The sequence below is a fragment of the Rattus rattus genome, chromosome 2, assembly GCF_011064425.1.
Source record: "Rattus rattus isolate New Zealand chromosome 2, Rrattus_CSIRO_v1, whole genome shotgun sequence".
In the NCBI taxonomy this organism is placed as follows: Eukaryota; Metazoa; Chordata; class Mammalia; order Rodentia; family Muridae; genus Rattus; species Rattus rattus.
In genome coordinates this window covers 165,414,627-165,441,945 of record NC_046155.1, presented here as the reverse complement: position 1 = coordinate 165,441,945, position 27,319 = coordinate 165,414,627, and the positions used below count along the sequence as shown (strand labels likewise).

Sequence of the window (27,319 nt, the reverse complement as noted above, 5' to 3'; positions counted from 1 at the left end):
ATTTCTGGAACTGACTCCTGAAATTGTCCCTGACCTTTATGAGCAGGAGATAGCACATGCACACTAGTAAGCATGCGCAAACACAGCCACAATAAAATCATGGAGACCACATTTCCAAACGTTGACAGACTTTATTGTGGGGGGATTCCCACCTGGGACCCCGCCCTCTTAAATAAAAAAGTGCATAGAAAAGAAGGGATTTAGAAACCTTTGTACAATATCTACATCCTGGGTCCCCAGGGAAGGAGGAAGGAGGCAATGGCTGGGTGGGCAGGAGGGGTGAAGGCAGGGCTCCTGCCCCATTACATGCCCACATCCACCATGAACAGGAAGGTAGGAGTGAGATACTGAGACTAGGGAGCCACAGGCCAGGGTGAGATGGCAGCGGGCACGTGAGGAATCCGGGGCAGCCATGGCCTCAGTTAAGGAAGCGACGGCAGCGCTTGGCGCCACAGTTGCAGGGCAGCTTGTTGCTGGCATCCTCGATGGGAAACTTGTAGTCATAGGTGAGCTCCTCACCTCGAAGGATGCGACGCAAGGCAAAGATGACAATGTGTTTCTGGCCTTCCACGTGGATGACACGAGAGAAGCAGTTGGGCTCACATGAGTGGTTGATAAAGCGGGCGGCATTGCCATGCATGGTGGCATCCACCACATCAAAGTCATCCATGCGGAACATGTAGCACCCAATACCCTGCAGCATGGAGTGGAGGAGTCAGCTTTCTGCCAGGTCAGTCCACATCCACTCACCTCACCCTTACCGCACTTACCTTCCCATCATAGAACTTCTCTCGCTTGTCAGTCAGCACTGAGCGAATGACAATGCCAGAGTACTCGATGACCATCTCACCAGCATCGATATTGCGTTTACAGAACAGACCTCGTCCATGGATAGCTGACCTGCAGAGCAGAACAGACCACTTGGGGAATTGAAGGGGAATGGGGTCAGACACCAGGCAGTTCCTCATCATGGCACCTATCTGTCCACCCAAGGGGCACACCCCAAACCCCACTAACCTGTAGACACCCACAGCCTCTTTGGATGTCTTTTTGAGATGACGAAAACGCATGGCCATAGGAAGCTCTAGGCTGGTGGCACGTCTGGTAGGGGACAAAATACCACATAAGTTGGTAGCCAGGAACAGTCAGTCGCCCCCTTTAGGACCCTCTCAGACCCCAGCACCCCGACTTATTCTGCACACCTGGTGGACCGAAGTTGCACCTCATCCTCTTCTTCATCACAGGTGGCTCCCTCAGGGAGCACCCGGTGCTGGGAGGCCAGGAAGTTGAACATGTCAAAGGTACACTTCCTGTAAGTGTGAAGAAAAGTAGGAGGGTCACGGGCATTCCTTCAGAGACGCTGCCTAGCTATTCTTTCATCTGAGCCAGCATCACCAAGGACTACAGGGCTGAAGGTAGCAAAACAGGAGATGGATGGGGGCTACACTTCTGGCGTGAAGTCTACGGATTTACTCTTGCGGTAGCCTAGTGTCTCTGTTTCAATCTTTCTAGACTTAATTTCCACCCCTGAGCTCCCCAACCACTGACCGGAGATAGACCTCAGCGCGAGCAGCCCCATGGGGATTCAGAGGTGGCTCCTCCTGGCCCTCTCCCTGCTGGTGGTAGCGGAACTTATAGTGCTGGCAGTGCTGGGCCCCAGGCAGCTGCTCTGCCAGGAAGATGACAGCATCATGGTGGATACCCAGGAGCCTCGCTCCACTCATTCCTGAGAACAGGAAGGGAGGGACATAGCAGTCACACGAAGGGCCTACCTTGCCCCTGCTCCCAGGATTCCTGGGGATACCTCTTACCACTAAAGGAGAGATGCCTGAGGCGGGCATGCCCTCGAGCTTCTTGCACTTTCTCAATTAGAGTTCTCCATGCCACTGGAATGAGGAGCCAGAAGTCAGGATGGGCTATGAACACTCTCCCACTCTGCTACTGTTCCTGCTACCCACCCCCAACTCACCCTCCAAGCTCTCAGCCTCCACGCTGAAGCCATCATCACTGCTGATCTCAAAGCGCAGGTGTGGACCAGCTCGTTTCGGAACCTGGTTTTCTTTGTCCTCTGGGGATGGAGGTTCTTCCTCAGAGCTTGAGGCCTCACCTGCTTCCATGGGGAGGTAAAAGTAGGAGAGGATCACTTTCCTGGACTCAAAAGTCATTGCTACCAGGCAAGCGGTACATGCATTTAATTGCAGCATTCCAGAGGCAAGGATAGGGAGAGCTCTGAATTTGAGGCCAGTCTGGTCTACTTAAGTGAGTTCCAGGACAGCCAGGGCTACATAGAGGCCTTGTCTCAAAACAAAAGAAAAAGGAAAGGAAAAAAAAAAAAAAAAAAGACCTAAGTGCCCCTGATTCCCAGCTGACATCAATTCCTCCCACCCATTGGCACAAACACATACAGGAGACAGATGGTCCTCTTCCTGCTTCAATTACCCAGTGAGTCCTATGGCGTTGATTTGAATGTTCTAAGGGGCCTGGAAAAACTTTTCCACCATAGAGCAGCTGCACGGAAGCATGAAGGCCTGGGCCCTGCCGGCTCAGTGAAAGCTAGCCCACCCCATATATACACCCTATAATTATTCTGTCCCTGAAACAGACTCTACAGATATTGGAGAATTACTTATACACAGTTAAATAAATAATTGGAGAGAGTACTAAAATTGAAGCCAGAGCCTTGAATGCACTAGGAAAACACTCTATCACCAATTTATATCCCAGCTGATAATACATTAAATTCTTTTTTTTTTTATAAAAGATTTATTTATTTTACGTATGAGTACACTATAGCTGTCTTCAGACACACCAGAAGAAGGCATCAGATCTCATTACACATGGTTGTGAGCCACCATGTGGTTGCTGGGATTTGAACTCAGGACCTCTGGAAGAGCAGCCAGTGCTCTTAGCCACTGAGCCATCTCTTGAGTCCACATTAAATTCTTATAAAAGTTAAATTTATAGGCTTGGACACATTCAAGTGCTTATATTTATTACAAACCAGTGGTTTTCAACCTGTGGGTTGTAATCCCTTTGAGGGTGGCATATTACATATTTACATGATTCAGAACATTAGCAATTTAGTTATGAAGAAGCAACAAAATAACTTTATGGCTGGAGATCACCACAACGTAAGAAACTGTATTAGAAGGTCACACAGCATTAGGAAGGTTATAAACTATTTTAGGGACTTCTTAAGACTGTCTGTATTTATTCAGTTTTGCTAAGACAGGTTCTCACTACATTGTCCAGGTTGGCCTTGAACTTCTGGACTCATGAGACCTCTGCAACTCAAGATTATCTGGGATCATACAGATGTAACCCCCTGAGCTGCAGAAAGGCTATGTCTGGGCCCCCACAATCAGGAATGTGCCTGTCATCATCACCATCACACCCCAATGCCAGCCAGACCACAGCCTCTAAGCTAAGCAGCCTTAGTCCATCTGGCTCTAATTTGGTGCTTAGAGCCTACCTCTATGTACTGAGTGAACCCAAACACCTGAGTAGAACTAGGTCACTACAAACCCAGTTTGCCTGCTAGATTACTCAGCTGCTTCACAGAGTAACCCCAGAGGCCAACGGAGAACCTCACTTCTAGTCTCACAGTCTAGCAGACAAAATCACTCCAGCGCCCACCTGAGGCTCAACCTCTAGGCACATCTACCAGAGCTTCCTCCCATTCCAGGAGTCACCTGTTCAGAGCCGATCACTCTTCTCCCATGCCCTTTTTCTCAACCACCACCCTTCCCCCTCTCCTCAGCTTTGAAGTTGCAGCCCTCATAGCCTCAAGCTCTCTGACCTGCTGCCCCACCTCCTCCTGATCCTGAGCTCAACTTCTTGGCTAGCTGCCTGGGTGCTGCTCTGGCTTTTCACCAACCACTATCTTCAACATCCTACCCGCTCCATGCCACCTGCTCATGCACTCTGCCAATCCAGTACTCACAGCCCTGGTCTGGTGGCTCACTGTGGCAGGTGAACTACTGACAGCTCCACTTCTGGCCTCTGGTGAACACCAGCCTTTTCTAATCTTCCTACTGTTCCTGCCCCTCACTTGGGTCCTAGGGTTCCACCCTCCCTGGGTGACCTGACCTTCTGGCTTTATTAGGCACCAATACTCTGATTCCTACCATTAGATGCACCCCTACCCCACCCCCTCCAGCTGCACAAAGCCCAGACATTTGAGCTTGTTCATGGGGCTGCTGTTTTTCCTCGGTGTTTTGTTCCCTTCAGTTATGAGGTAGGGTCTTCCTATTCAGCCCAGACTACCCCTGAATCTGAATCAAATCTGGCTCAGCCTACAGCTACAAACATCTCTATATCTGATTTTTTTTTTTTTCCCTTTTTTTGGTGTTTCTGAGACAGGGTTTCTCTATGTAGCCCTGGTTCTCCTGAAACTCTAGGCTGGCCTCAAACCTAGAGATGCACTTGCCTCTGCTCCCCAGGGCTGGACTTAAAAGGTGTGTGCTACCACCTCCCAGATGCTCACTTCTAACACCAATTCTGCTGTCACAAGGCCAGGAGCTCCCAAACGGTACATAACTCCAGCACCTTAGCCTGGGGCTTTTACCCACTGAGTATGTTGGGTTTTTTGTTTTTGTTTTCTGGTGTTAGAGAATGAAAACCCAACTAGCCCCTGCTGTGTACTGTGTTTTGAAAGTGAACCAATCCAGGTTCTGTCAGTCACCACTGGGTCAAGCACAAGGAGGCAGTGAGAGGAAAAGTTGGTTTCTACCTGAATAGTGGTGGTGCCACTGGGATTCAAACAGTAGGTCTGAGGGACCATCGAGAGTCCGGGAAGGAGCTTCTGGGAGTGGCAGCAAAGGACACCGGTCCTGGGGGCGCCTGTCAAGAAAGACCTGTCAGGAGGCAAAAGTTATTGGGAGGGGGTGTCCAGAGCCTCCAGGGAGGGGACCTGATCACTCACCCAGGGCTTTCCTCCTCAGGGTGTTCCCCAGGATTGTTCAGGTCCAGAACTCCACGTACTGTGGGCGTTTTCATCCGAACGCGACTGAACCTGAAAAGCAGCACAGAAAGCCCAGGAGTCTTCCTTCTCCTGTCTCCTCCCGGTCGGTCTGCCAAGCCCAACCTTAGACCCACACTTACCCACTGCCACTGACCCCTGGCACATGTTGAGTATCCTCCAAGGAGTCTCCATCTTCATCCAGCCGGGGAGCTTTGTTTGGGGGAGGAACTGGAGGGGATCGGCCAGAGAAGGTAGACACCCTCTTGACACGGATCGCCTGGCGTGGTGGGCTGGGGGGCCCACTGCTGAACACCAGTGTTAGTGGGGGTGGAGGTGGGGGTGGGGCAGGCCGGACCACTCCTACCCCTACCACTGGTAACACACTGAGCAGGGGTCCTGGAGGCAGAGTCCAGGAGGTTGGGGCTGTTGGGGGGATGATGGGGGGCAGAGATGGCTGCTTTACTGGGGGTACGACAGGCTCACCCTCTCCTGCCATCTTCACAAATACCTGCCCCAGCTTGTTGACAAGGATGATCTTGGATGTGGCAGGTTTAGGGGGTTCTGGAGCAGGACCCAGACTCAGTACCCGGACCCCTGGCGCTCCAGGGAGCCAGGCAAATGTCCGGGTGGGGTCAGCTGGGCTAGTGGACAGGCTTTGTGGGGGCTGGCTACCATTAGCCAAGGGAGGTGCTGAGGGGAGAGAGTCCTCTCTGGGGCCAGCAGCCCCCTCCCCAGGACCCCCTAGGTTCTTCAACACAAAATCCACAATTTCTGAAGGCAGGTCTTCAGGAGGTCGGGCTCTATCGCCTGCTGCTCCAAGGACCCCTCCTCGGCCCACTGCTGGTCCTGAAGGAGGGGTCCCCTGTCCCCGGGGTTGCTGGACAGCCTCGGCCTCACTGTCTGTGCCGTCATCCACTCCGTCCAGCTGCTCAATCCGGGGTGCTCCAGCAAGGGAACTGGAGGCCAGGGTAGGGCCAGACACCACTGTCACAGGGAAGTGGACATAGCGAGTGGTAGGGCTGGCCTCCTCCTCTGAGCTGTCCCCTGGGCCTCCCTGGCTGCTCCCCATGGCCCCTGCAGCCACAATCTCTTCCTGGAAGGGCTCAGTCCCCAGCAGGCTGGCTGCAAAGTCCAAGTCAGCAGCACTTAGTCCTGACACCACCTCCATGTCTTCAAAGTCTGGGCCCAGGTCTTCAGAGGGTGGTAGGGGAGATGGGGCCAGGTCAGGGGGAGCCAGCTCCCCTGAGGTAGGTGTAAGGACTGAGGTAGACAGGGGCACCCTGAGCTGAGGGGAAGTTCTGAGAGGAGAGGAGGTCCTCCGGGATGGTGGTGGCCTGGTGGCCAGGGGGCTAGGACGCCGAGATCGCCTCGGGGGAGCTGGAAAGTCCGAGTCTCCCACAGTAGGGATATGGTGGGTCAGAGAAGATGGACTTCCTGTGAGACGAAAAAAGTCCAGTATCAATTCAGCAACTCCAATTTTCCTAGCTAGCTCTACCCATTTATTTATATATGGGGGGGGGGGGGGTGGCGGTAGAGTTTCCCTGTAGCCCTGGTTGTTCTGGAACTGCCTCTGCAACCAGGCTGGCCTTGAACCGATAAGAGATTAGTCTGCCTCTGCCTCTCAAATGCTGGGATTAAAGAACACCACCACCACTGCCCATCTGCTCTACCCATTGTGCTTACCCGGGGAGGGCAGAGGACCAAATGAGACACCCCCTAAGGGCCTCCGAGATGGTGAGTAGTTGGGCACTTTGATTCGAGCCCCTGAGAAGGAGCGGGGGGTGGGAGGAGGGCCATTGCTTGAATCTGTCCGAAGTGGGGGATCCAGATTCTGAATGGGTGAGAGGTGTACAGGATCTCCAGGAACCAGGGAATCTGTATCTGGCAGGTCATCATGATTGGGGGGCTCTGAAAAGGCAAGAATAAGAGAGGCTGGGGGCTCTGTACCAAAACCCCCAACCCATGCCCCAGCAACTACATCAAGTGGCTCACAACCACTGCAGCTCTAGGGGATCTGACCCCCCTGGCCTCTGTAGGGGGCCACTATCCCTTGTAGGTAATGCAGCAGAATCTATGTATTCAGCCAGACCAACCAAACATTACAAGAGCACACAGATCTCAGGAAGCTGCTGTCAACATTCCTGTTCCCTATGGCTAGTAGCCTGGTGCTCTCTTCTCCTTCCAGTGAAATGCTAAGCACAGCCCCTGCCGTCTGCTTCAAAGCCTCTAAGTCAACTACTATTGCTTCTATCATGAGAGAGAGAGAGAGAGAGAGAGAGAGAGAGAGAGAGAGAGAGAGAGAGAGAAGACTAAGTGCATCCTCAAGTTTCTCGACACACAGAGGAAGGCTTGGAAGTGGGGGAAGAGCTTTGTGAGGACCCCAATTGGAGAAGGGGGTGAGGCAGTACCCAAGTGCTACCTGAGGAAGGGGCTGGGCTATGCACAATGGTCTGGTTCTCCTCAGCTGTTTCCAGGTGAACGGGCTCCTCCCTTGGCCCCCAAGGGCGATACTCTAGAATTCGGCACCGATACCAGCAGCGCCTCCGAGCATCCACTGTGCTCCAGTACAGGCGGGAGCACCTGGAGCAGACGTATGGGACAAGAGGGTTAGGGGTACCTAGAAACAACATCCAGCCCTGGAGTCCTCCTCCCCTCATCAGCCCTGGAGTGCTCACTGGTAGCCAATGGGGAAGAGCCGACCCTCACAGTCTGAGAGATCAGACAGGGTGCCCAGGGAGTTGATTCTGATGGAGCCTATGGCACAAAGGAGAGGTCAAGTAAGGTAGGGCCAGGTGAGGTCAGAAGCAGTACCTAAGAGAGTAAAAGGCTTACCAATGAGTACATTGATGACATCTGGTTCAAGTCCAGTCAAGAACTTTCGCTTGAAGTTGATGCCCTCAAAGTCCACATAGACTCGCCGAAGAACATCAAAACCATCAGGGGTCACGATCTCCTGGGAGGCAGGAAGCAAATGGGGGTTTCTGGATTGGCAGAGGGTTGGGAAGCATGACAGCATAGCTCTGTAGGACTCAGCAGTTGAGGAAAGCCTGAGATAACAGGGAGTTTGGGCTGTGGGTCCCCAGCATCCTGGCCCACCTTGCCATCTAGGAGGTCTGTGTGTTTCTGACAGAAAACCTTCTTGTCATCCTGGAAGATGCAGTAGCTGGCCCGGGCACACATGAAGTGGAAGTTGCTGAGACATGAGGACAGGCAGCAGCCAACTGTGGCTCCAGGCTTGAGGCAGAGCTCACAGCGCTGTGGGAGGAAGGGACTGCTGAGGTGAGAACTAGGTAGCTCTGCATCACTGGTAACACTGCCCAGGCCCTGGCTGGCCTAGCACCCTGCACAGCTAGGTAGGAAGGAATCCTTCCCTGCCTGTGCCCAGGGCCAGGAACACAGCCAAACTACCTCAGACACATAAAGCAAGATCTGGAGAAAGCGGTCAGCGTTTACTGATCAGTGCCTGCCACCTTCTTCACACTTAGTCACCACGACAGCTCCTGCCAAGAGGAGGCTCTTCTCCAGGACCCCACCAAAGAGCACACAGTGAAAAGGATTCTTTCTCTTCTGAGATAGGGTTTTTATACACCCAGCCCTGGCTGTCCTGGAACTCACTCTGTAGACCAGGCTGGCCTCAAACTCACAAGACACAAGAGATCATTCCGCCTCTGCCTCCCAGTGCACTGGGACTAAAGGTGTGTTATCACGCCTGGCTGAGGACGGATTCTGAAGCTAACTTAACTGGGTCAAGGAAACTGTCTAGAGAGAGAAAAATGACGCTGTATGGAAGGAGTCTACAAATGTACCGTACACAAGGTGTGTAAATTCTATCTCTTGGGACACAGGCCTACATCTAACTAGAGAAAGTGCCACCAGTCATCAGTGCTAGTCTCTTTTTTTTGGTTCTTTTTTTTTTTTCAGAGCTGGGGACCGAACCCAGGGCCTTGCGCTTCCTAGGCAAGCGCTCTACCACTGAGCTAAATCCCCAACCCCATCAGTGCTAGTCTTGAGACAACCAAATGGGCACCAAGGGAGCCAGACTTGGGGCACACATCTACAACCCCAGCACTTGGGAAGCAGAAGCAGTAAGACTACATTTTAAACTAGATTGGACTACATAGGAGTACCTGGCCAGCCAGGGCTCATGAGTCATTGTCTCAAAAAAAAAAAAAAAAAAAAAAAAAAAAAAAAAAGGGAGGGTTGGGGATTTAGCTCAGTGGTAGAGCGCTTGCCTAGCAAGTGCAAGGCCCTGGGTTCGGTCCCCAGCTCCGAAAAAAAGAAAAGAAAAAAGGGGAGAGGGGTGCTGCTGAGATTATAACATTGCTCAGTGGTGGAACATTTTGCCTAGCATATGTGAGGCCCTGACTTCAATTCCCAGCACCACAATAAGAGTAACAGGGACGAGCAGTGGAATGGAAGGACATGTCCAGAGATCACCATTTAATAAAGGATTAGGTTAGTTCCACTCTGAAGGAAGTGCTAACCTGTGACCCTGAGGGATGCCACCTTTCTGGGCCCATGCCCTTACCATCTGCCTTCCACGTGCAACAGCAGCATGGACGTTCTTGAGGGAGCCGTCATTCTCCTCAAACACTTCAGCTGACCAAATGGCACAGTTGACATGTGTCCACTCATTCTGCCCAATGTACAGGAGCCTCCCTGCCTCCTGCAGGCAGAAGAGGAGTGGCATGATGGGGAAGTCCCCAGGGCCAGGCCCCCAACCTAGAGCTCTGCGTAGGAGCCCTTACCTTAGAGTCAGCATCCCCGTATTTGAGACAGAGTGCGCACTGACGAGGGTCATCCAGGTGTGAGAAAGCAGCTGGGTCCTTACTCTGGAAAGCTGCAGAGGATATGGGAAAGTAAATCTAAGAGAGTCAGAACCTAGAGCATGGCACACCAATCAGGGTTCGGCCCTTGCTTCCCACAACCTGCTGAAGGATCCCCTGGAGGTTGCCCAGATTCTGGGGTCTCAGATTCCTGTTGTCTCCACTGAGCATAGACATGGTCCAAGGATGGAGGCAACACGGCATTGGGGAGAACCCCGCTGTGAAGACAGGGTCAGCATCTGATGAGCTCCACAAAGGCAATTCAACTAGAGCCTACCCATGATACAGGCAGTCTCTCCAACTCTCCCTCCCTCCCTCCCTCCCTCATTCCTCCTTCCCTCCCTCCCTTTCTCCCTCTCTCTCTCTGAGAAGCCAAGCTTCTCTGTGCCAGTTACATGTGCTGTTCTCCATGCTCCTGGAGTATTCCACATCAGTCCAGATGTCACCCCTTCCAGGACACTTTCTCCTTTTATATATCGAGACTCCTACAATCTTTGTCACCACTCTGACTACCTGGGCCATCAGTGCCTGCCTAACCACCCCAACATGAGCTCCCCAGATGCCTTCAAAAAGAAGAAACAAAGATAGAACTAACTTCGCTTGTGCATCTTTGCTAGTCTAGAAGCAGTAAGGAAGACTCACCCTGGCTCCGCCACCCTCTTCTTCAGCCTTGACATGAACCTTACCCCTTATGCCAGCCTCATCCCTGGAATCCCAAGTGCCCTCACTCCTTGGTCCCCCTCCAGCTACTCAGCCATGCTCACTTCGGCAGCCGGGTACTCCGTCGCCAGTACTTAGGGTCATGGGCATCGAACCAGCAGAACGCAGACTCTAGCAGCTGGGAAATGGGTTGACAGGATGAGAAGAGCTGCCTTCCCTCAAGAATAGATGGGGCAGGGTCTGAAGGACACATTCTTTAACCCCCTCTGCCCACACCCACCAACTCACCCCAAGCATCACCCCAGCACTCACCTTCAGTAGGAGTCCTTTCATCTGGTTTCCAGCCCGGCGCTCTGGGGTCTCTCCTTCTTCTGAATGCCTCATCAAGATGGCCACTACATCTTCCATGAAGCTGTGCTGTAGGTGAGTTTCTTAGTGTCTGAGCCCTTACCCCAAACTTCAACCTCAAACTGCTCATGGAAGCCACCTGCTCCTTCCCATGTCGCACTCACCACAGACTTATAGTGACCTTCCTCAAAGCGCCGTCCCACAGCTTGCAAATCGCAGGGTCCTGGGTGGAGCTGCTTCCCATCCTGCCCACACTGCAAATGGGGGAAGTCAGAAGGGCTAGGGCTGAGCCCAACTCCACCCACCCTGCCTCTGGGTCCCTCCAGACCTGGGTGCACAGCAGCAATGGGCCTGCCACCTTTGAGCTCAACAGTCCCTGGAGCACCTGACGCAGGCCTCCCTGTAGGGCCCCACTCAGGGCCTCTCGCCAGCGGGGCTGTGTTGCCCCAGCACATGGCCCACACGTGTACAACACGGAGTCTGGCAGTCCAGAAAGGATCTCATAGTCTTCATCTAGAACAGCCAATGACAAAGGAAACAATGGATTGGAAAGATGTAACGGTTCCCAGGAGCCCCCCAAGGTACAAGGACAGTTAGTGCACATGTCACCCTACAGGCCTGTGGCCGGGACAGGGTCCCCGCGATGCGTTGAACCTGTACTCTTAGGTAACTCACCTGAGAGTCCCTCGCACTTGGCATGCACCCAGTGGTCACACTGTGCACATTGCATCATCTTGCTCTCGTAGTCGTTGTCTTCATAGCAGCGTGTACAGATTGGGCAGTAGTTCCCTGGGGGAAGAAGTTAGAGGTCACAGTCAGAGCAGCCAGGGCTGGTCAGAGCCTGAGTTGTGGGCAGAGCCGCACACATCATCTGACCACTACAGACAGCTGTCTCCCTTGCACCCTTCAGACCAAAAAGCGGTTCGTGGACAAATCTGTATTCTCTGTAGCCCTTCCATCTTCCAAAAGACAAGACGCTGTACGGGTGAACAAACACAGACAGTACAGTCTTGACCCTGCCCAGTGGGAACTCGGGTTCTTCCAGGAGGGATCTAGGCCCTGTACCTGTACTACTCCCAAGTGGCTCTGCTCTGTGCTCATTATCTGTATACTGCAGGACTCTGGTTCAACAGCACTGAAGCAGCTCAAAGGCAGAAAGCTACTACCAGTCTCTTCTTTTTGGTGCTGGAGGCCATGAGTTGAGTCCCTTGTCCAGAGCCTGGCCCATTCCACCACAGTCCCCCACGCCCTGTTCTCTTGCCAGGTCCCACCTTTCTCATAGAGCTCGGTGCACCTGGGGCAGAGGCTGTAATCTCCAGACCACTCGACGTCCCAGTTCTTGCCTGGAGTTGCCCCACAGCTCTTACAGCGCACACAGGCTGAACAGATCTGGGGAAGCAGAGTTAGAACAAAGCCAGACATCAGGCTGAAGCAGGTTGACAGGTGAACGGGAGGATGAGTAGAAGGAAACAGATGTAGAGGGAAGGACAAGAAATGATGGTAAGGGGTTGGGGATTTAGCTCAGTGGTAGAGCGCTTGCCTAGGAAGCGCAAGGCCCCTGGGTTCAGTCCCCAGCTCGAAAAAAAAAAAAAAAAAAAAAAAAAAAAAAATGATGGTAAGGGGGAGGAGGAAGAAAGGGGCAGGAGTGTGCGGCTGGGAATACTGGGCCCACGAGCTCCGTAGAAACCACTTGTACATCTACAGTTTGCTTATGTACACTGTACAAAGGGAAAGCTGCCAGTCAGTCTCGGGGCAATGGGCAACCCTCACATCTTTATGAGGGCTTTGGTCAGGTTGAGTCTGAGGGTGAGGAACAAGTAGAATGCTTGAACAAGGGACGTGGGCTCATCTCTCACCCAGTGGCGCCGTCTACGTGTGGCCCGGGTTGGGTAGCTAGGTCCCAGGCAGGCTGGGTGGTAAGCATGGCGACAGCGCTCACATTCCAGAAGGTGCTGGCAGTGGAGAAGAAAGAAGTGTACAATACACTGCATCAGAACATCCCCCACCCCCAGGCCTCTACCTGCCCAGGGCTGCCGTGCCTACCTTGGACCCTCGGCCTTTGCGCCCACAGACATGGCAGAACTTGCAGCGCCTGCAGCACCAGGTGTCACGATGCTGGGGCAAGGGCCGTTCAGCCTCCTCCAGGCAGAAGGGGTGGAAAGGGTCACAGCAGACTTGGCAGAAGACAAGCTAGAAGGAGTAAGGAAATGAAACACACTATGAGGCTGGACAGCCAGGCGATGGTCCCTGGCTGAGAGGTCAAGGTCAGGAAAGGCAAACGGAGAAGACTTGGAGGCCAGGACTTTGTTTTTGCTTTAAAAAAGAAAAAAGGCAAAGCACCAACCTCATGGAGGCCTTTGCTAGCACACAGCAGACACACCATCGGTGGCCCCCCTGGCACGGAAGTAAGCACACTGAGACCACCCATAAGCCACACGTTCTCTAGGTCGCAATCCTCCTAGGGTAAGAGAGAACACAGGATTGGAAAGCAGCCAGGAACACAAGTCAGATCCATGTTGAAAGCTCTGGTTCCTCTCAACACAACCAAGAAGTTTCTTCCACTACAAGCTCTAAGAGTGACCCTCAACCCTGTACCTTAAAATCCACTCGGACCCGGTGCACACCATCAGGAGACTTCTGCTTTCCAGTCCAGCCATTGGGAAAAGAGGCAAAGGGGCCAGGGGCTAAAGCATCCTAAGGAGGACATGGGGTTGTCACAAGATGCCAACCCCACCCCTCTGCAGACGCCTCTCCTCACTGGCCTCCCCCAACCTGCCAGACCCTGCCTTTTGCCCAGATCCCACTTGGCTTTCCAGAAAGGCAAGGCCTGCCTCATCCCTCAGGACCTGTCCTCTGGTGAGGACACACCACGACACTCAGGTGTGCCCATCACCCTGACTTGCCAGGTAGCTCCTGGAGAGCAGGAGCCATGCCTCACACAGGGCTTGGGGTTCTCGGAGCGGGCCGTGCTGACCTTGTCCAGGCGCCTTCGGGCCTTGAGCTGCAACACAGGCTGCAGGGTGGGTTTGCGGGGCCGGCTCTGCTCCTCAGGTTCTAGCATTGGCAGCTCTAGGCAGGACACAGGACAGCTGACCCTTCCTATGCCAGGTCCTCTACCCATCTGCACCTACACGTTTGTTCCCAAGACTTCCTCCAACCAAGGCTCAGAAGGAAAACCTTCAATGAGTCCTGAACACACCGGCTGTGTGTCCCCCAAGAATGACCTCCTCTTCTGTTCCCAACTAACCCTCCTGGACAGACTGGGGAGTCCTGTCCCTTCTAAGCTTAAGACACAGCGGACCCTGGATTCCACCCCAAGAATGGCCAAAAGGAAGAATCATAAAAGGAACTAAGAACATACCATGTTCTCTGGGGGTGCGACGTCTTGGAGCAGGGGGACCCCCGGGCTCTGAGTCATCTGAGTCCTCGAAGACATCATAGGAGGGCCTCTGTTTGACGCAGCGTCGGGCTGACTTGCGCTGCAGTAGGAGGGAGTCCTGCTCCTCGGGCCCGGGAGTGGCCCCCACCTCCTCCCGGGGCCCCCCAGCTCCCGCCCCCCGGCGTGGGCCTGGAGGACCAGGGGAGGCCTCAGGAGATTCATCGGAATCCCAGGGCAACAGCGTCTTCACTATCGTCCGGCCTGTGGGAACAGGGGACTTGGTAGGATTTGAACTCAGCCAGGGACATGGGCACCAGGACAAAGGAAAACCAGAAAGTGCAGCACAAAAGAAAGAATGCAGGACAGGTTTAAGCGTTGATTTAAAAAAAAAAAAAAAAAAAAAAAAAAAGGACACGTGTCAAATGCAATGGCATGAGTAGAAAGCAAACATGGCCACCCCACTATCTACATAAGGTTTGCGAAGCAACAGTCTTCAAACCTTATTACCTTTTTTTGCCAGCCGCTCCATCTTCCGAGCCTCTATCTTGTCACACTTCCGGTATCTGGGGAGGGGAGCAGCACGTCACCAGGGTAGGGGACTGGTGGTCTGGGGGAAGAGAGGAAGCTCTCCACAAGGATGCCAATCCCACTGCTCTGGCTGGGCAGAAGAGGGGCTGGGACAAGAGGCTCAGGTGATTGACAACCCCAGGCGGGACCAGAGGCTACACTCCAGCTACTTACACACAGCACTGCTTCTTAGTGTTGGGACCCCCAAATTTAGGTTTATCCAAGCAGTTGACACAAGAGCCACAGTCCTGAACACGCAAGCAACCCCGACAGTGCCCACAACGAGCCATTCTCATCTTCTTGCCATGGTGGGATGGCAGTGATCGCCGTGGTGTGTGGGCCAAGGCCCCTGCAGACCCTGTAGGCTCCGAGTCTCCCCCAGGCCCTGCAGATTCCACCTTTTCCCGCTGGGATCGGGAAGGGACACTCTCAGTCTCTGATGCTGATGACGTATCTATTGCAGCAGATGGAGGGGAGATAGAGCCACAAAGCCACTAGGTATCCTACCTCACTTCCTTACTTTCCCTCTGCTTTTCCACACTGACTGACTCTAGTGTTCTGGACCTGACCAGGTCTGTCAAGACCCAGCAGCACTACAACCCATCTTCCCCTAAACCCCATCCAATCCCTCTGCTCAGCTCCCTGGTGCTCTTGCTCATGCACAAACCTTACTTGTCCTTAAGCCTCCCACTACATAAATCCCCTACCCTCGGTGGCGAGGTCCTGCCGATCCCGGAGAGGGAGGGCACTGAGGCGGGGTACGTCTTCAGGCACCATGGCCCGAGCCTGACCCAAGGCCACAGCAGCATGACGGCAGACATGTTTGATTCGGGGGCCTTGTACAGGTGACTCAGGGCCCTGGGAGAGGAAAAACCAGGAAGAGGTGTGGGAAATGGCTCCATATGGTCCTGTGGCCAGCCTTCTTCAGAAGACCCTCCTCTCACTGCATACCGAGGCTCCATCTCTCTTAGCGTCCGTGGACTCATCTTCAGACCTGACACAGCCTCTGTCTGGGGTCTGTTTGACAGTCCCCACAGCCTCCTCGGTTTGTACTGCAGGGCTTGGCTGATGAGGAAATTAACAGGGTCAGGGGCTACGAAGTGAGGACCATGGGAGCAGGGGAACAGGAGAGGGAAGGGATGGGATCAGGGCAGTAACAGAAGGAGGTAAAAGGGAGACTGGCCCTGCGTGTTCCTGCTAAACACTATCTAGGGAGGCAGCTGTACAGGCTGAGGACAGGGACCTGCTCAGAGCACCACACTCACCGGCATTGAAGCTGCCACTTTCTGCTGCTGCTGTTGATCGATCTTGAATAACTGCACCTTAGCTCTCTTAAGAAGGCTAAACATTTTTTCCTCCACCCCAGATAGTGGCAGGGGACCCAGACTTGCAACACGGGTCTTTTCCAGTGGTGGCGTGTGTTGTGGTGATGGAGGTGGCTGCATTTGTGGTTGCTGTGGTGGTAGTGCCTGGGGTAGGAGCTGGGTCTGCAAGGCCTGCGGGGGCTGCTGGAGCTGAAGCTGCTGCCCTTCGCTTAGAGCCGGAGCTCCATGGGGGGGCATCTCGACTTTAACAGGAGTGGTGACCACAGGGACAAACCGAGGCAAGCTGAGGTGGTTGGTCCGCCCCACTGCCCTAGGCTCAGGCTCAGCTGGAGAGTCATCAGCAGGAGGCAGCTCTGGCTCAGGGGCTTCAAGAGCCCCAAGAGGAGGAGGGGTAAGCACCGATTCATAGATCTTCAGGTGGGCTTCACTCGGGGTGAACTGAGGGGCCCGAAGGAGCAGGGGCCTCCGGGAGGGAGTGGCAGGGGCAGGTGGTGGAGACGGGGCAGGTGGAGGAGCAGGTGGAGGCGGCGGCAGCTCCCGAGTTAGTGAGGTCCAGCGAAACGTGGGTTCCCTTAGGATAGACCGTCTCTTCTCAGGGAGCGGGACTGGGGTAGATGGGGGAGTTGGGACACGAGGTGGAGAGGAGACTGGTACTGGTTCCTGGGGAGCAAGTGGGGAGGTTGCAACAGGAGGTCGAACAATAGAAGCCTCCACCTTCGGAGGTTTGGGAGGGTCTTCGTCCATAAATCGCCGGGGCGTCTTGATAACACGGGAGGAGCGAGCACTCACCACAGGCATAATAAACTGCCGTATATTCTTTAAGAAGGTGGTACTTTTGGGAACCACAGTAGGACTGTCTTCCACAGGGCTTCCTGTGGTGGAGCTGGGGTTTGCAGTGGGAGAAAGGGTGCCCTCTGGTCCTGATCGAGCAGCTTCCCGCTCTGCCCGCTGGCTAGGAGTCAGGGGAGGCCTGCCCCTCTTCCTAGAGCACGTAGCTGGGACAAGAGGAGGAGACTCTTCCTGCTTCTCTGGGGCTGGATATGGGGGAGGGGAAAGTGGGGGAGGAGGAGAAACTGGGGGTGGTAGAGGGGATGCTGGAGGTGGAGATGTTGAAGGGGGTGGTAGAGGAGGAGGTGGTGAAGGGACCGGAGGAGTCAAGGGTGGTGATGGAAGCTTTGCCTCTTCCTTCTCCTTGGCTAGCATCACTTCTTCCTCAGCCACAGCTCTCTCAGTCTCCTCCTCTTCCTGTTGCTTGCTGTTATCCTCACTGTCATCTTCTTTTTCTCCCTTCTCTTCTCCCTCCTCCTCCAGTTTTTGCTCCTGCTTCTTTCTGCATGGTCCCCTTTCCTGTTCATCTCCGTCTCTTCTTTGGGGGGCATCCTGCCAGCTTTCCCCACGCTGACCACGACCCTGACCTGATTCTAGTCCCTGGGACAACTGTCCCATCTTCACTTTCTTGGCCTTGGAAACAAACTTGATCATAAGGGGAAGTCCACCTCGGCCTCTGCCCCTGCCTCCACGGCCGCCTCTCCCAGGCTGCCCTCCACGTTTGGGGGTTCCAGGTCCTGGGCCAGGTCCCTCCTTGCACTTCCAACTGCCAGCTTTGTGTTGTACTGGAACCACAGGAGGTGGAGGCTCGGGTTTAGGGATTGTCACAGCCGCTTCTGCCACCACCACTGCTTGCTGCTTTTTCCGGCAGGGGCCGGCTGGCCGTCCTGGGGGCCTTCCCCGAGACCGACGGGGAGTAGAGGGTTCACGTGCCCGTGCCCGGCTCCGGGGGGGTTGGGGTGCTCGGGCCCGCCGGAGAAGTTCAGTCAGTGCCTGCACCATCCGTTCTGTGCCCTCCTCACCCTTTTTCCGAGTAGGGGCCTTTGGAGGGGCAGGAGCCACATCTGCTAGTCGAGGAGGAAGGGGGGTCGTCTTATGCTTGCGGCCCCGACCCCGTGGGGCTCGACCTAAAAGGAGAACAGTCGTGGGGAGATGGGTCAAGCTGGCCCTGTAGTCTTAAGGAAAGCACCCAGAAGGGCAGGATACTAAGTCTTCCTTGTCTGTTTTCCCCACAGCCCAGGCTGCCTTGGACTGAACACAGGACACATTCGATAACTGCTGGAGACCAGCGAACACAAAGGGCAAGAACCTTCCCATTACACTAGAGAGGTAGAGTTTCCCCATCACTCACCTCGCTGGGACCGAAGCGCAGAGCGCAGGGAACTGGGGGCCACATCTTCATCTGAATGAAAACCCTGAAACTCCTAATTTAGGGGACCAAGGGTGAAGGGGAGAAACAGCAGTCAGTGCCAGAGACCTGGTTCTACCTGGGTCTCAGGTGTTGCGGATATGATAGTTAGCTTCCACCTTAACATAATCCTCCTTATTTACCAAAGAACTTAAAAGACTGAGGCAAGGTCAGAAGGAACGAAGTACAAGGCATTCTTGAACCAGACCATACCAGCACAGCCATCAGTAATTCACTAGCCCAGAAGAAAACACTAGAGGGTCTCCTCAAGTTAAGCAATAGGCATTCAATGAGGGCTAAAACAAAGTAGGTCCTCCATTTACACCCTCGCAGGACATTCCTAAATGGGGAGTGTTTGGGGGAGATGAGAGGTGGAGCAGATGGTTTATCATATTAGAATCCACTCTGAGCCCTCAGAGGACAGCTAGCTCTCCTAAGCAATATAATCCACATCCTCCTGCCTTTTCTAAAAGGCTGAGGGGAAAAAAAACAAGATTGCACTCACTCCAGACTCAACACTCAGCATTCATTCTATCCCTCTTCAATCCGTGCCCAAGAAGCCTCCACCACTCTATCTTAGAACCAAAGAGCAACTGGGGCACTGGTGAAACCAGGGAGATGTCGCGGATTTTAAGGGCCAAGGAGGTAGCCTACAAGTAAGAGCCCAGGAGGCTCTAGCCTTGGTCAATTAAGGCCACGCTGCTGCTGTCAACCACCACTGGTTCGGCATGCAATCCCTATGGCCTCTTCACCCACTCCTGTCCTGCTCTGCCATTGCTACCGCGAAAGATCAGCTCAGGACACCAATAGGGCTTGCCTGGTGCCCAGGCGTCTAGCTGCAGTCAGGGTTTCTCTGACCACTTTCAAAGGCCCTAGCCACCCGAAAGCTCCACGCAGCCTGCTTCCTGCAATGCTTATTTCCAGGAGCCCTGAGAATCCCACTTGTCCACAACACCCTTCGGAGCTATCCGGAGCCCTGCAAGCCCCTGGCCTCCGCCCCACCCGGCGCTGGAGACACCTCCGACCGCCTCACCTCCTCCTCCGATTCCCCGTCACTGCTCTCTTCCTCCGGCATGCAGCCTCGGTTCGGGCCCCAGCCCCGGCCCCGGCCGCGGCCCCGGCCTCGCTGAACGCGCGCACCAGCCCACAGGCGGCGGAGCCGGCGCAGGCCCCGGCGGAGACCCAGCAAACGGAGCAGGGCCGTGTCCTCCCCGGGCTCGGCTCCTCCCGGCCCCTGCCGCGCCGCCGCCGCGCCGCAGGGCTACCCGCACTCTTTCGGCTCCGCTGCCTCGGCCGCCGCGGCCCCGCCCCCTGCCGGAACCCCGCGGCCGGCCCGGAAGCGGCCCCGTGCAGGAGCCAGGCCTGGGCAACTGCCGCCGCCCGCCGCCGCCGCCATCTTGGCACCGTGAGAGGGGCCGGGGAGGCGGGGGGAGGGGCGGCCCGTGCGCAGGGCCGGGGGGAGGGGAGAAGAGGAGGGGCAAAGCGGGGCGGCTGCGGCTCACGACAACAACCAGCGCCGCTGTGGGGCGGGCAGGAGCCGGGGGCTGGGCTGGCCACGCGCGGGGCACCACGGGAGCAGGAGTCCTGGGCCAGTCGGCCGTCACCCTCAAGGCGCACCTGAAGAGCGGACCCCGCGTCGCGGCCTGAGCGGGAGGCGCAAGGTCTTCTGGGAAATGTAGTCCAGTCGCCTTGCTCCTTCCGCCGACAGCTGAGGCGCGAGAACTGGGAATACCGGGTTGACGACAGAGACCAGGAGAGCCAGTTCCTGGTCTACAGGAGGTGTGGTTCCCGGCTCAGACTCCTCCCATTGTTCTAGTCGGAACTACCTGTATGGACTACCATTCCCAGAGTACCGTTGCCTTCGGACCCTGGGAACCCGACGGACACACAGCAAACGAAGTTAGCTACTGCGCTAGGCGTGGGCTGAGGGAAGGGCGGTGGCGCTGGGTTAGTCTCACTTCCAGGCGCAACCCGGTAGCCGCATTATCCGGCGCGGAGGGGAGATGCTGGAGAGGTTGGTCTCCAGTCCCTTCCTCGGAGGAGAGCAGACTCAGGTCGAAATCGGGACCTGAGTCTGCGCTCCTCTCCAGCCCTAGACTACGCGCGCGGTGGATTGCTGAGGAAGGAATCAGAGTCTTGGGGGCGCCTCAAAGCCACCTTTCCCCTCCCGCAGGGTCTGGAGCGCCTTTGCGGCGCGCTGCCCTCGGGAATTACAACCGTAGCCCCCGGAAATGAAAAGCATGACCCTCGATTTAATGAATAGTGAATGGCCAGCAGGGGCCGCTACAGGGCAAGGGTGGGAACCCCCTAAGCGCAGACGGAAAGTCTGGACTCATCCTGACTGGAGAGCACGAAAACTTTATTATAGTGATAACATTGACAGTCTCCAGTTAATCTTCACCAGGTTAATTGTCCTCAACTCGGACTCTCCAGCTGGCCGAGGCTTCTGCAACTCGTTCATCCGGAAAGGGTTCGTAGCTCCTGTCCCGCAGCTCTTCTGCGGTTAAATTTGCCAGGTCGCCCTGTGTCGCCCTAGCGACAGGGCCGGCTGAGCCCTCCTGCCTTTCATTATTTGGTTGGACTCTTGTCAAGCCAGAGAAGCTACCAACACCCGGTCAGGTGGCAGCAGAGGATGTAGGACTACCAGGAGAGATGGAGGCCCGTGTCGGCCTCGAGGAAGAGTAGAGGAAGGTGGAGCGTATGGTCCATCCGGGCGGCAGCCGGCTGGGCGAGTGGCCACGCATGTGCGCCTGCATAGAGGCCAGGCTAGGACAGCCAGCCCTGCACAGAGGGCAGCGATAGGGAGCAGCCCCATGTGTCCTCAGGTGCTTGGTCATGGCAGAGAAATCCCGGGAGCGCTGAGGACAGAGGCTACAGGAGAAGGGCTTCTCTCCTACAGGTGGAAGAGAAAGCCAGAGAAGGAAGAAATGGGCGAGGGTTGCCCAAGCTAGGGGTGCGTCGAGCAATATAGGGCAAGGGAGGAGCTGGCAGACCAGCGATGGAAACAAAAAAGACAAATTCACACTGGGCAGGATGCCCATACCTGTGTGGACTCGGTAATGTGTCTCCATCTGATGCTTGAGTGAAAACCTCTTTCCACAGACAGAGCAAGAATAGGGCCGAGAGCGAGCAGGAGAGGGTAAAGGAGGGTGCTGGTGAGATGGGCAGTTCAACGTGCGTTCTTGACTCACACAGGTTGCCAGAGTGCCTGTGTAGACAGAGGAATGGCACAACCCACAATCCGTGTGTCTGAATCAATACAAGGAATTAAGAGCTTTGGTGAGGGAGGCTGCAGTTCTCACTCTACTTACCTGTGTACCCTTGCCCAGACTCTTCTGCCTCCCAAGGGCTAAGTTTTTCAGTGCCCTGAGGAAAAGATCCTGGAAACAGAGAAGTTGGGGCCCTGCTAAGGCTGGACTCCTGGAGCCCAGTCGCTGGGCAGAAGCCCTGTGTAGGATAGTGAGGGGCTTACCTGGAGTGGGGCTAGAGGAAGCCAGCTGATTCTCACTCCAGAGACCTTTGCAGTGGTTCAAGGTCAGTGGGATCCTGAGTGGAGAAGAATTACAGCCTTGGCAAAGCCTAAGAACCTAACCAACTGTAGCCTCTCTTGTGACAAGAGAATATTCTGTTGTCTCCAACTCAGGAAATGTACAATGAACCTAAGAGCTGTGGTGCCCTTCCACCCATCACTGCTGCCTTCCGGAGCCACTCCCTCCCTGCCTAGATGTCCTCCTAGATGCCCTTCACTCACCTCTGATCTTGAGGCCAGACCTGCCAGGCCGCAGTGATGGGGGTACTATGGGAGAAAGGAGCGCCATATCTGGACGGCCACAACAAGATGCTCCATAGGGCAGGTTGGCCCTCCCCCAACCAAGGGGCTTCAGCCCACCAGGGCCTGGGAATGAGGCTAGTTAGGAGGGAACCTGGTGGGGAAAGGGGACTAGAGCACCCACGAAGACTCTCCTCAGAGCCCCTGTGACTCGCTCTACCTCGCATGACCTCTGCTTGCTTCGTTTCTGCTCCGCTGTAGCCCATGGAGGCTGGACTGAGTGCCTCCTCTGAGCCCCTCATCCTAGCTCGTCCTCCTGCCATCTCAGGGCTCTCTCCAGGTGCTCTGTGCTCCTCTGGTGTCTCCTGTTCTCTCTCACTACTAGACTCCTTCTCCGGCGTCTGTCTCTCTGCAGGAGCCCCCAGGCCTCTCTCAGAGCTCCTCATGAACTCTGACTGCTGGTGCCCCTTCCATCCTGGATCCAGCCCATCTTCGTGGTTCTTGCCCGCTTGAGCTCTCTTGCACGCCTCTTCCAAGGCCTGTACCCCCAAGGCTCGGGCTGCCTCTTCCAGGTTCCCCAGCTCCCCAGGCTGTAGCTCTACACTCTCGCCATACACAAAGGTCAGAAGCTGAGCAAAGGTGGAAGGGCTTATGCCTTCAACCAGAGCCCACCGGCCCCTGCAACCCAGCCTTGGGCTTGCACCCGCCAGCACTAGGCTGTGGGCCAGGAACTCCTGGCCCCCTACAGTGATCAAGGTATCGCACAGTGCTGGCCTGAGCCTAGCAGCCAACTGTACCAACCTATCAGAGCCATAGGGGCTGATTAGTCTTGTGGGGGTCTGGGGCATTGTTCCTGGCTAAACTACCAGTTTCACAGGCTCTGAGAGGAAAGCCACAATGAGAGATCCATGGCAGAAAGGGAAGGGAGAAACCGCATACTCTCAGGCCTGTGGAGGGGAAGGGAGAGACAGTGAGTGTCTGAGCTCAGATTGGTGCCGCCTGTCCTGAATGAATCCAATTAACTAAGCCAAAGGCCGGCTGTGGGGATGCCACACTAGCGAATGCACACTGGGCCAGGGGTCAGCTTTGGAGCCTGAAGAGCAGCAGCCAGGCAGTTAGCAGAGGAATCAAGTAGTGATTTAGGGCTGGTATAGTTAGCAAACTCCCAGCTTAAGGAAGGTTTTGGCTTCCTCAGGCTCTTTTACAGGGAGAGCCTCTGAGCAGCCTGGCCTTTTCCTCTCTGTGCATAAAACCTGGCATTTATGAATGGAGTAAGATGTGACCTCATGAGAGAGCTCAGAAAGCCTTTGGGTCCTCCCCCAACATGAGCCCAGAAAACCAGAGAAGGCATCAAGACAGGTCACATGGCACGAGAGCAGACTCTAGGGCGTCATGCAATTGTCTCTGCAAGACCGAAGCTTCTAGAACACATCCTCAGAGAAGGAAGGAATTAGACAAGAGCAGAGTTTGCCATCCAGTGAGTTAAGGAGGGGGCTTTAGAGAAGAGTTTTAGAGAAGGCTTTGAGGCCCGAGGAAGTGAAAGAAAGGAAAGGGAGACTGGACAAGGGGAAGCTGTTTCCTCTCAGCTATTTCCTCTCACAATGAGCATAAAGAAGGTTTGAGTTCTGGTTTTCATAAGCCAAAAAACAAAGACCCAGAACATGCCCAACAAATCAAGACTTTAATCACACATCAAAACCATCATGGCAGAGGCCACCCAGAATACTGGAGCCCGAGACAGAAAGAGATAGCCTGAGAATCTTAGCATCTAGCAGGCCTAGCCCTGTGCAGACCCTTCATGAGTAAGCATCATGGTGGGGGAAGGGGGAGAGAGGAACTACTTGGACACCGTGGGGTGAGGGATGCAGGTTAGCAGGGAGTGGACAGAAAGAAGGTTAGAATGGAGGAAAACCTCATATGGGGAGAGACAGTAACTCACCTCTGTAGCTGCCTCGGAGCACCACATGCTCTCTACTGCTCTTGGGGCTCCTGCCCACCTACCCCCAGCTAGCCCCACCCCTGTCCTCAGTCATCCCAAGTATCAGTTGCCACGGTCCCCCAGAGGGGTGTGGCTTTACTCTGTCTCTGCTCAAGACCTATGAGAGAGACTACAGATCTACTTTTAACAACCCAGGATGCCTTGCCTCCTCAGCCTAATTCACCTGTGAGTTCCTTAGAGTCAAAGATGTGGACCTGTGGTGACAGGGACTTTGGGATAGTCAGAGTCTAAGCCTCATCTCTGCCATTTCCTTGTTGAGTCACCTTGGGCAAATCGTCCATCTCTTAGTCACCTCATGCATCGAGTATCATGGTCTCCTTCAGAGGTGGGGGTGAAGATGAAGCACCATGCATGAGGAAGTGGTGTGTGAGCACAACACAGCATTTAGCTACTATTAGTTCTGCGTCTTAGAGGTGGCTATAGCCTGGAGTAGCTGGAGACCATTTCTGATACCTCAGAAGTATAAGGACAGAAACACAGAATTTGAAGCAGAAGGGAGATGAAAGGCCAGGCCTCTCCCCTTCCCCCTGGCTTAGTACATCAAGCCTCACTTACTCTATGAGACTGACCCTTGTCCTCTGGACCACAGCAAAGACTAGTTGTGGGTGACTCAGATCCTCCCAGCAGACTGTGAGGGGGCAACCCCAGGAAGCCTGTGGTGGTCTTCGAAGAGAAAAATCTCCTTTTCCTGGGCTGATGACAAATGACATTTCTCTGAAATCAAAACCAGGGTTTTCTTTCATTTTCTGCTCAAGGGGTCAAGGTCCCTGGAGATTTCCACCTCTTCTGACACCTTTAGCGTCTCTGTGTGTGTGTGTGTGTGTGTGTGTGTGTGTGTGTGTGTGTGTGTGTGTGTGTTTCTGTTTCTCTCTCTCTCTCATGCCTTCTTCCTTTGTAGCTCAAACTGGTCTTGACATCTCTATCATCCTGTCTCAGCCAGTGCCACCACACCCAACTTTGGTACTCTTTAATCTGAGGAAGGGATAAAAAGCCTTTCAGAGTCGTTTGTTTCTTCCTTTCCTTTTTTTTTTTTTTAAACCATTCTATCAGTCTGATCCATTTGTGGCAGATGTCTAATGTGTCATACAGACAGCGTAAATAATGAGAGGAGAAACAAGCCAGACCTTGGCTAGGCTGCTATGGGACCAGAATCAGCTCAGAGTTTTCTCCCTAGCTTCTGGCCTCTCCTAGAGCCAGTAACTGACAGTCAGATCTGCTTTTCTTTCTTGGCTCCAGGATTCCAAGGTGCTCAGCCCAGCCTTCTATTACTCTCTCCCTGCAGACTAGGATGCCTTCTCTCCTGTGCTAACTTGGGTGCAGGCAGGTGTCACCCTCCTAGATCAGATAGGGTGTGTCTGTGGGTGAGGCTGGTGAAGGGTTAGTAGGGTGGAGACAGGGGAAGAGGAGTCAGAGCGAAAGGGAAAATGCAAATGGCACCCTGGGTTCATCTGCCCCTCTGAACGTCAAATATTTTCCACTTCTGGGCTTTCTAGTTCCTAACATCACACACTCAGGATCATACTAGATACTGCTATGTAAAAGACACACTAAACACTACTATTCCATGTCTAATAGACATGCAAACAAATACAAACCTTCCTCCAGCACAAAAAACAAGAAGTGGGGCAAAGCCACAGTTGTAGAAGGGAAGGCACAGGGGGCTGACAGCAGCTGCATCACCCAATGGAGGAAGCCCCTCCCTTCTGCTGCCAGTGACTCAGCTGCCCCCTTAGTATGCTTTACCCACGGATGACCAAGAACTGGGGCCACTCAAAGGTAGTCTGTGAGGACTGACAGGAGGTTTTCAGGGCACTAAGTGAGAAAAGAGCCAGGGGGTTCCCCACTGAGTAAACAAAAGGCCCCAAAGACTAGGAAACCCCATTTTGCCGCCCACTTGGTGTCTTCCCATAGTAAGGCTATCCCTTAGAGAGAGGGCCCTTCGAGGTATTTTTCAGGGCTCTTTGCACCTGAGCCCTTATGCTGGCAAAGATTTCCCTAGCCTCTTCCTATAGCCGTGGAAGAGCAATCGCAGACACTTGGCATTAAGCAATGACAAGAGAAACAGATCCAACTTGCAAGAACAGGGACTCTACTTATTGTCAGATCCCAGGCCCTGTAGTTGCCTTTATCTCTCCGACATTTAGCCACATCCCTCTGCTGCTCTGCCACTGCCTCTCTGGGATGGAGTTAAGAAGCCCTGCTGTGCTATGGCCTTGCAGACCCTCTCCCTTTACAACCGCAAGATTAGGTCATGGTTCCATCTAGTACCTGGCTCCATGTGCTGCCAGGAGTCCTAGACCACGCTAGACTAAACCACATGGTATAGAACTTCCTGGTACCTTATTTAAAAACCTAGACAAGTGTGAAAATCCTCTAGGATCAGAAGCCTTTTCCTCAGGACCCCCATTATGTGGTACATGGAGCCTCTCTCCTAAAGAGGGACCTCTCTAGGATTTGAAGGAAGGCTTTCCCTTCATTAAACACCCTTCATTCTGCCGGTACTATGACGCTACATCTCCTGTGATGCTCTCCCACTGCAAGACCCAATCACACCCTCAGGGTAGCAAGTTCAGTATCCTAATAAACTCCTTATGAAGGGTGATTTCAAGTTCAATCCTTTCCCAAACAGACTAACCTGCTGCATCTGGCCTCGGTTTATACTGTGTCTCCCTCTCTGAGAAAAGTGGCACTAGCACTCAGGAGGCTAAGGCAGGAGGATTGTGAGTTTGAAGACAACCTGAACAACATAATGAGACCCTGTCTGAAACAACAAAAATGCCCCCCTTTCCTGCTTCCCAGGCTTGCAGACGGTATCATCTCCCAGCGTGGAGTCTAGAACTCAGGGACTAGGACACACCCTGTGTCCAGACAGAAGCTAAAGTGCATAGATTTGTACATAGGAGTGGGAGAGAAATGTGTGGGAAAGGGAGGGTGATCACCTTACTGTTTTGTTAGTTTGTCATTGTTCTTTGAGATAAGGTCTATAGCCCAGGCTGACCTCAAACTCATGCAACCCCTCCTGCCGAAGCATTCCAAATGCTGGGGGTTCTAGGAATGAGCCATCATCCCCAGCTTTCTCTGTTCTCTTTAATTCCTGTATTACCGAGTTAAACTTGAGGTCTGACATTTTATTCTTGCCAGTAGGATTGACCACTGAAACAATAAAGGGACGATGTGCTCGGTGCTCAGTGCACACAGCCCAGGTGTAAATCAAAGCTTAGACTGAAATGCAGAATACAGCTTAATG

At 54.2% G+C, this 27,319-nt stretch overlaps 2 protein-coding genes across 3 annotated transcripts; both read right to left on the bottom strand.

Annotated features, from left to right (window-relative positions):
* Positions 1–111: 111 nt before the first annotated feature.
* On the bottom strand, positions 112–19,700 carry Kmt2b (lysine methyltransferase 2B). Its single transcript, XM_032893926.1, is given in 39 exon segments — positions 112–694; positions 771–900; positions 1,018–1,101; positions 1,203–1,310; positions 1,549–1,726; positions 1,812–1,886; positions 1,970–2,107; positions 4,733–4,842; positions 4,925–5,014; positions 5,104–6,397; positions 6,647–6,871; positions 7,383–7,543; positions 7,639–7,717; positions 7,796–7,916; positions 8,060–8,218; positions 9,492–9,629; positions 9,712–9,803; positions 9,892–10,007; positions 10,554–10,627; positions 10,762–10,866; positions 10,962–11,051; positions 11,126–11,310; positions 11,473–11,586; positions 12,069–12,186; positions 12,654–12,749; positions 12,841–12,987; positions 13,142–13,255; positions 13,393–13,491; positions 13,772–13,866; positions 14,159–14,437; positions 14,684–14,739; positions 14,918–15,197; positions 15,451–15,601; positions 15,695–15,808; positions 16,009–18,023; positions 18,248–18,320; positions 19,338–19,538; positions 19,540–19,643; positions 19,646–19,700. Coding segments are annotated over 39 exon segments (8,139 nt in total). The 3' UTR covers positions 112–418.
* A 942-nt stretch (positions 19,701–20,642) lies between these two features.
* Zbtb32 (zinc finger and BTB domain containing 32) lies at positions 20,643–23,024 on the bottom strand. Of its 2 annotated transcripts, XM_032896168.1 has the most exons (6): positions 22,358–23,024; positions 22,056–22,303; positions 21,777–21,850; positions 21,616–21,684; positions 21,348–21,512; positions 20,873–21,197 (listed from the first exon to the last, which is right to left on the bottom strand). In XM_032896168.1, the coding sequence occupies exons 1-6, from the start codon at positions 22,919–22,921 to the stop codon at positions 20,920–20,922; spliced, it is 1,398 nt and encodes a 465-aa protein (XP_032752059.1). In that variant the 5' UTR covers positions 22,922–23,024; the 3' UTR covers positions 20,873–20,919. The 2 variants fall into 2 exon arrangements, with proteins under 2 accessions (XP_032752058.1, XP_032752059.1); XM_032896167.1 differs by having other exon boundaries at positions 20,643–21,197; positions 22,056–23,024.
* Positions 23,025–27,319: the final 4,295 nt, after the last annotated feature.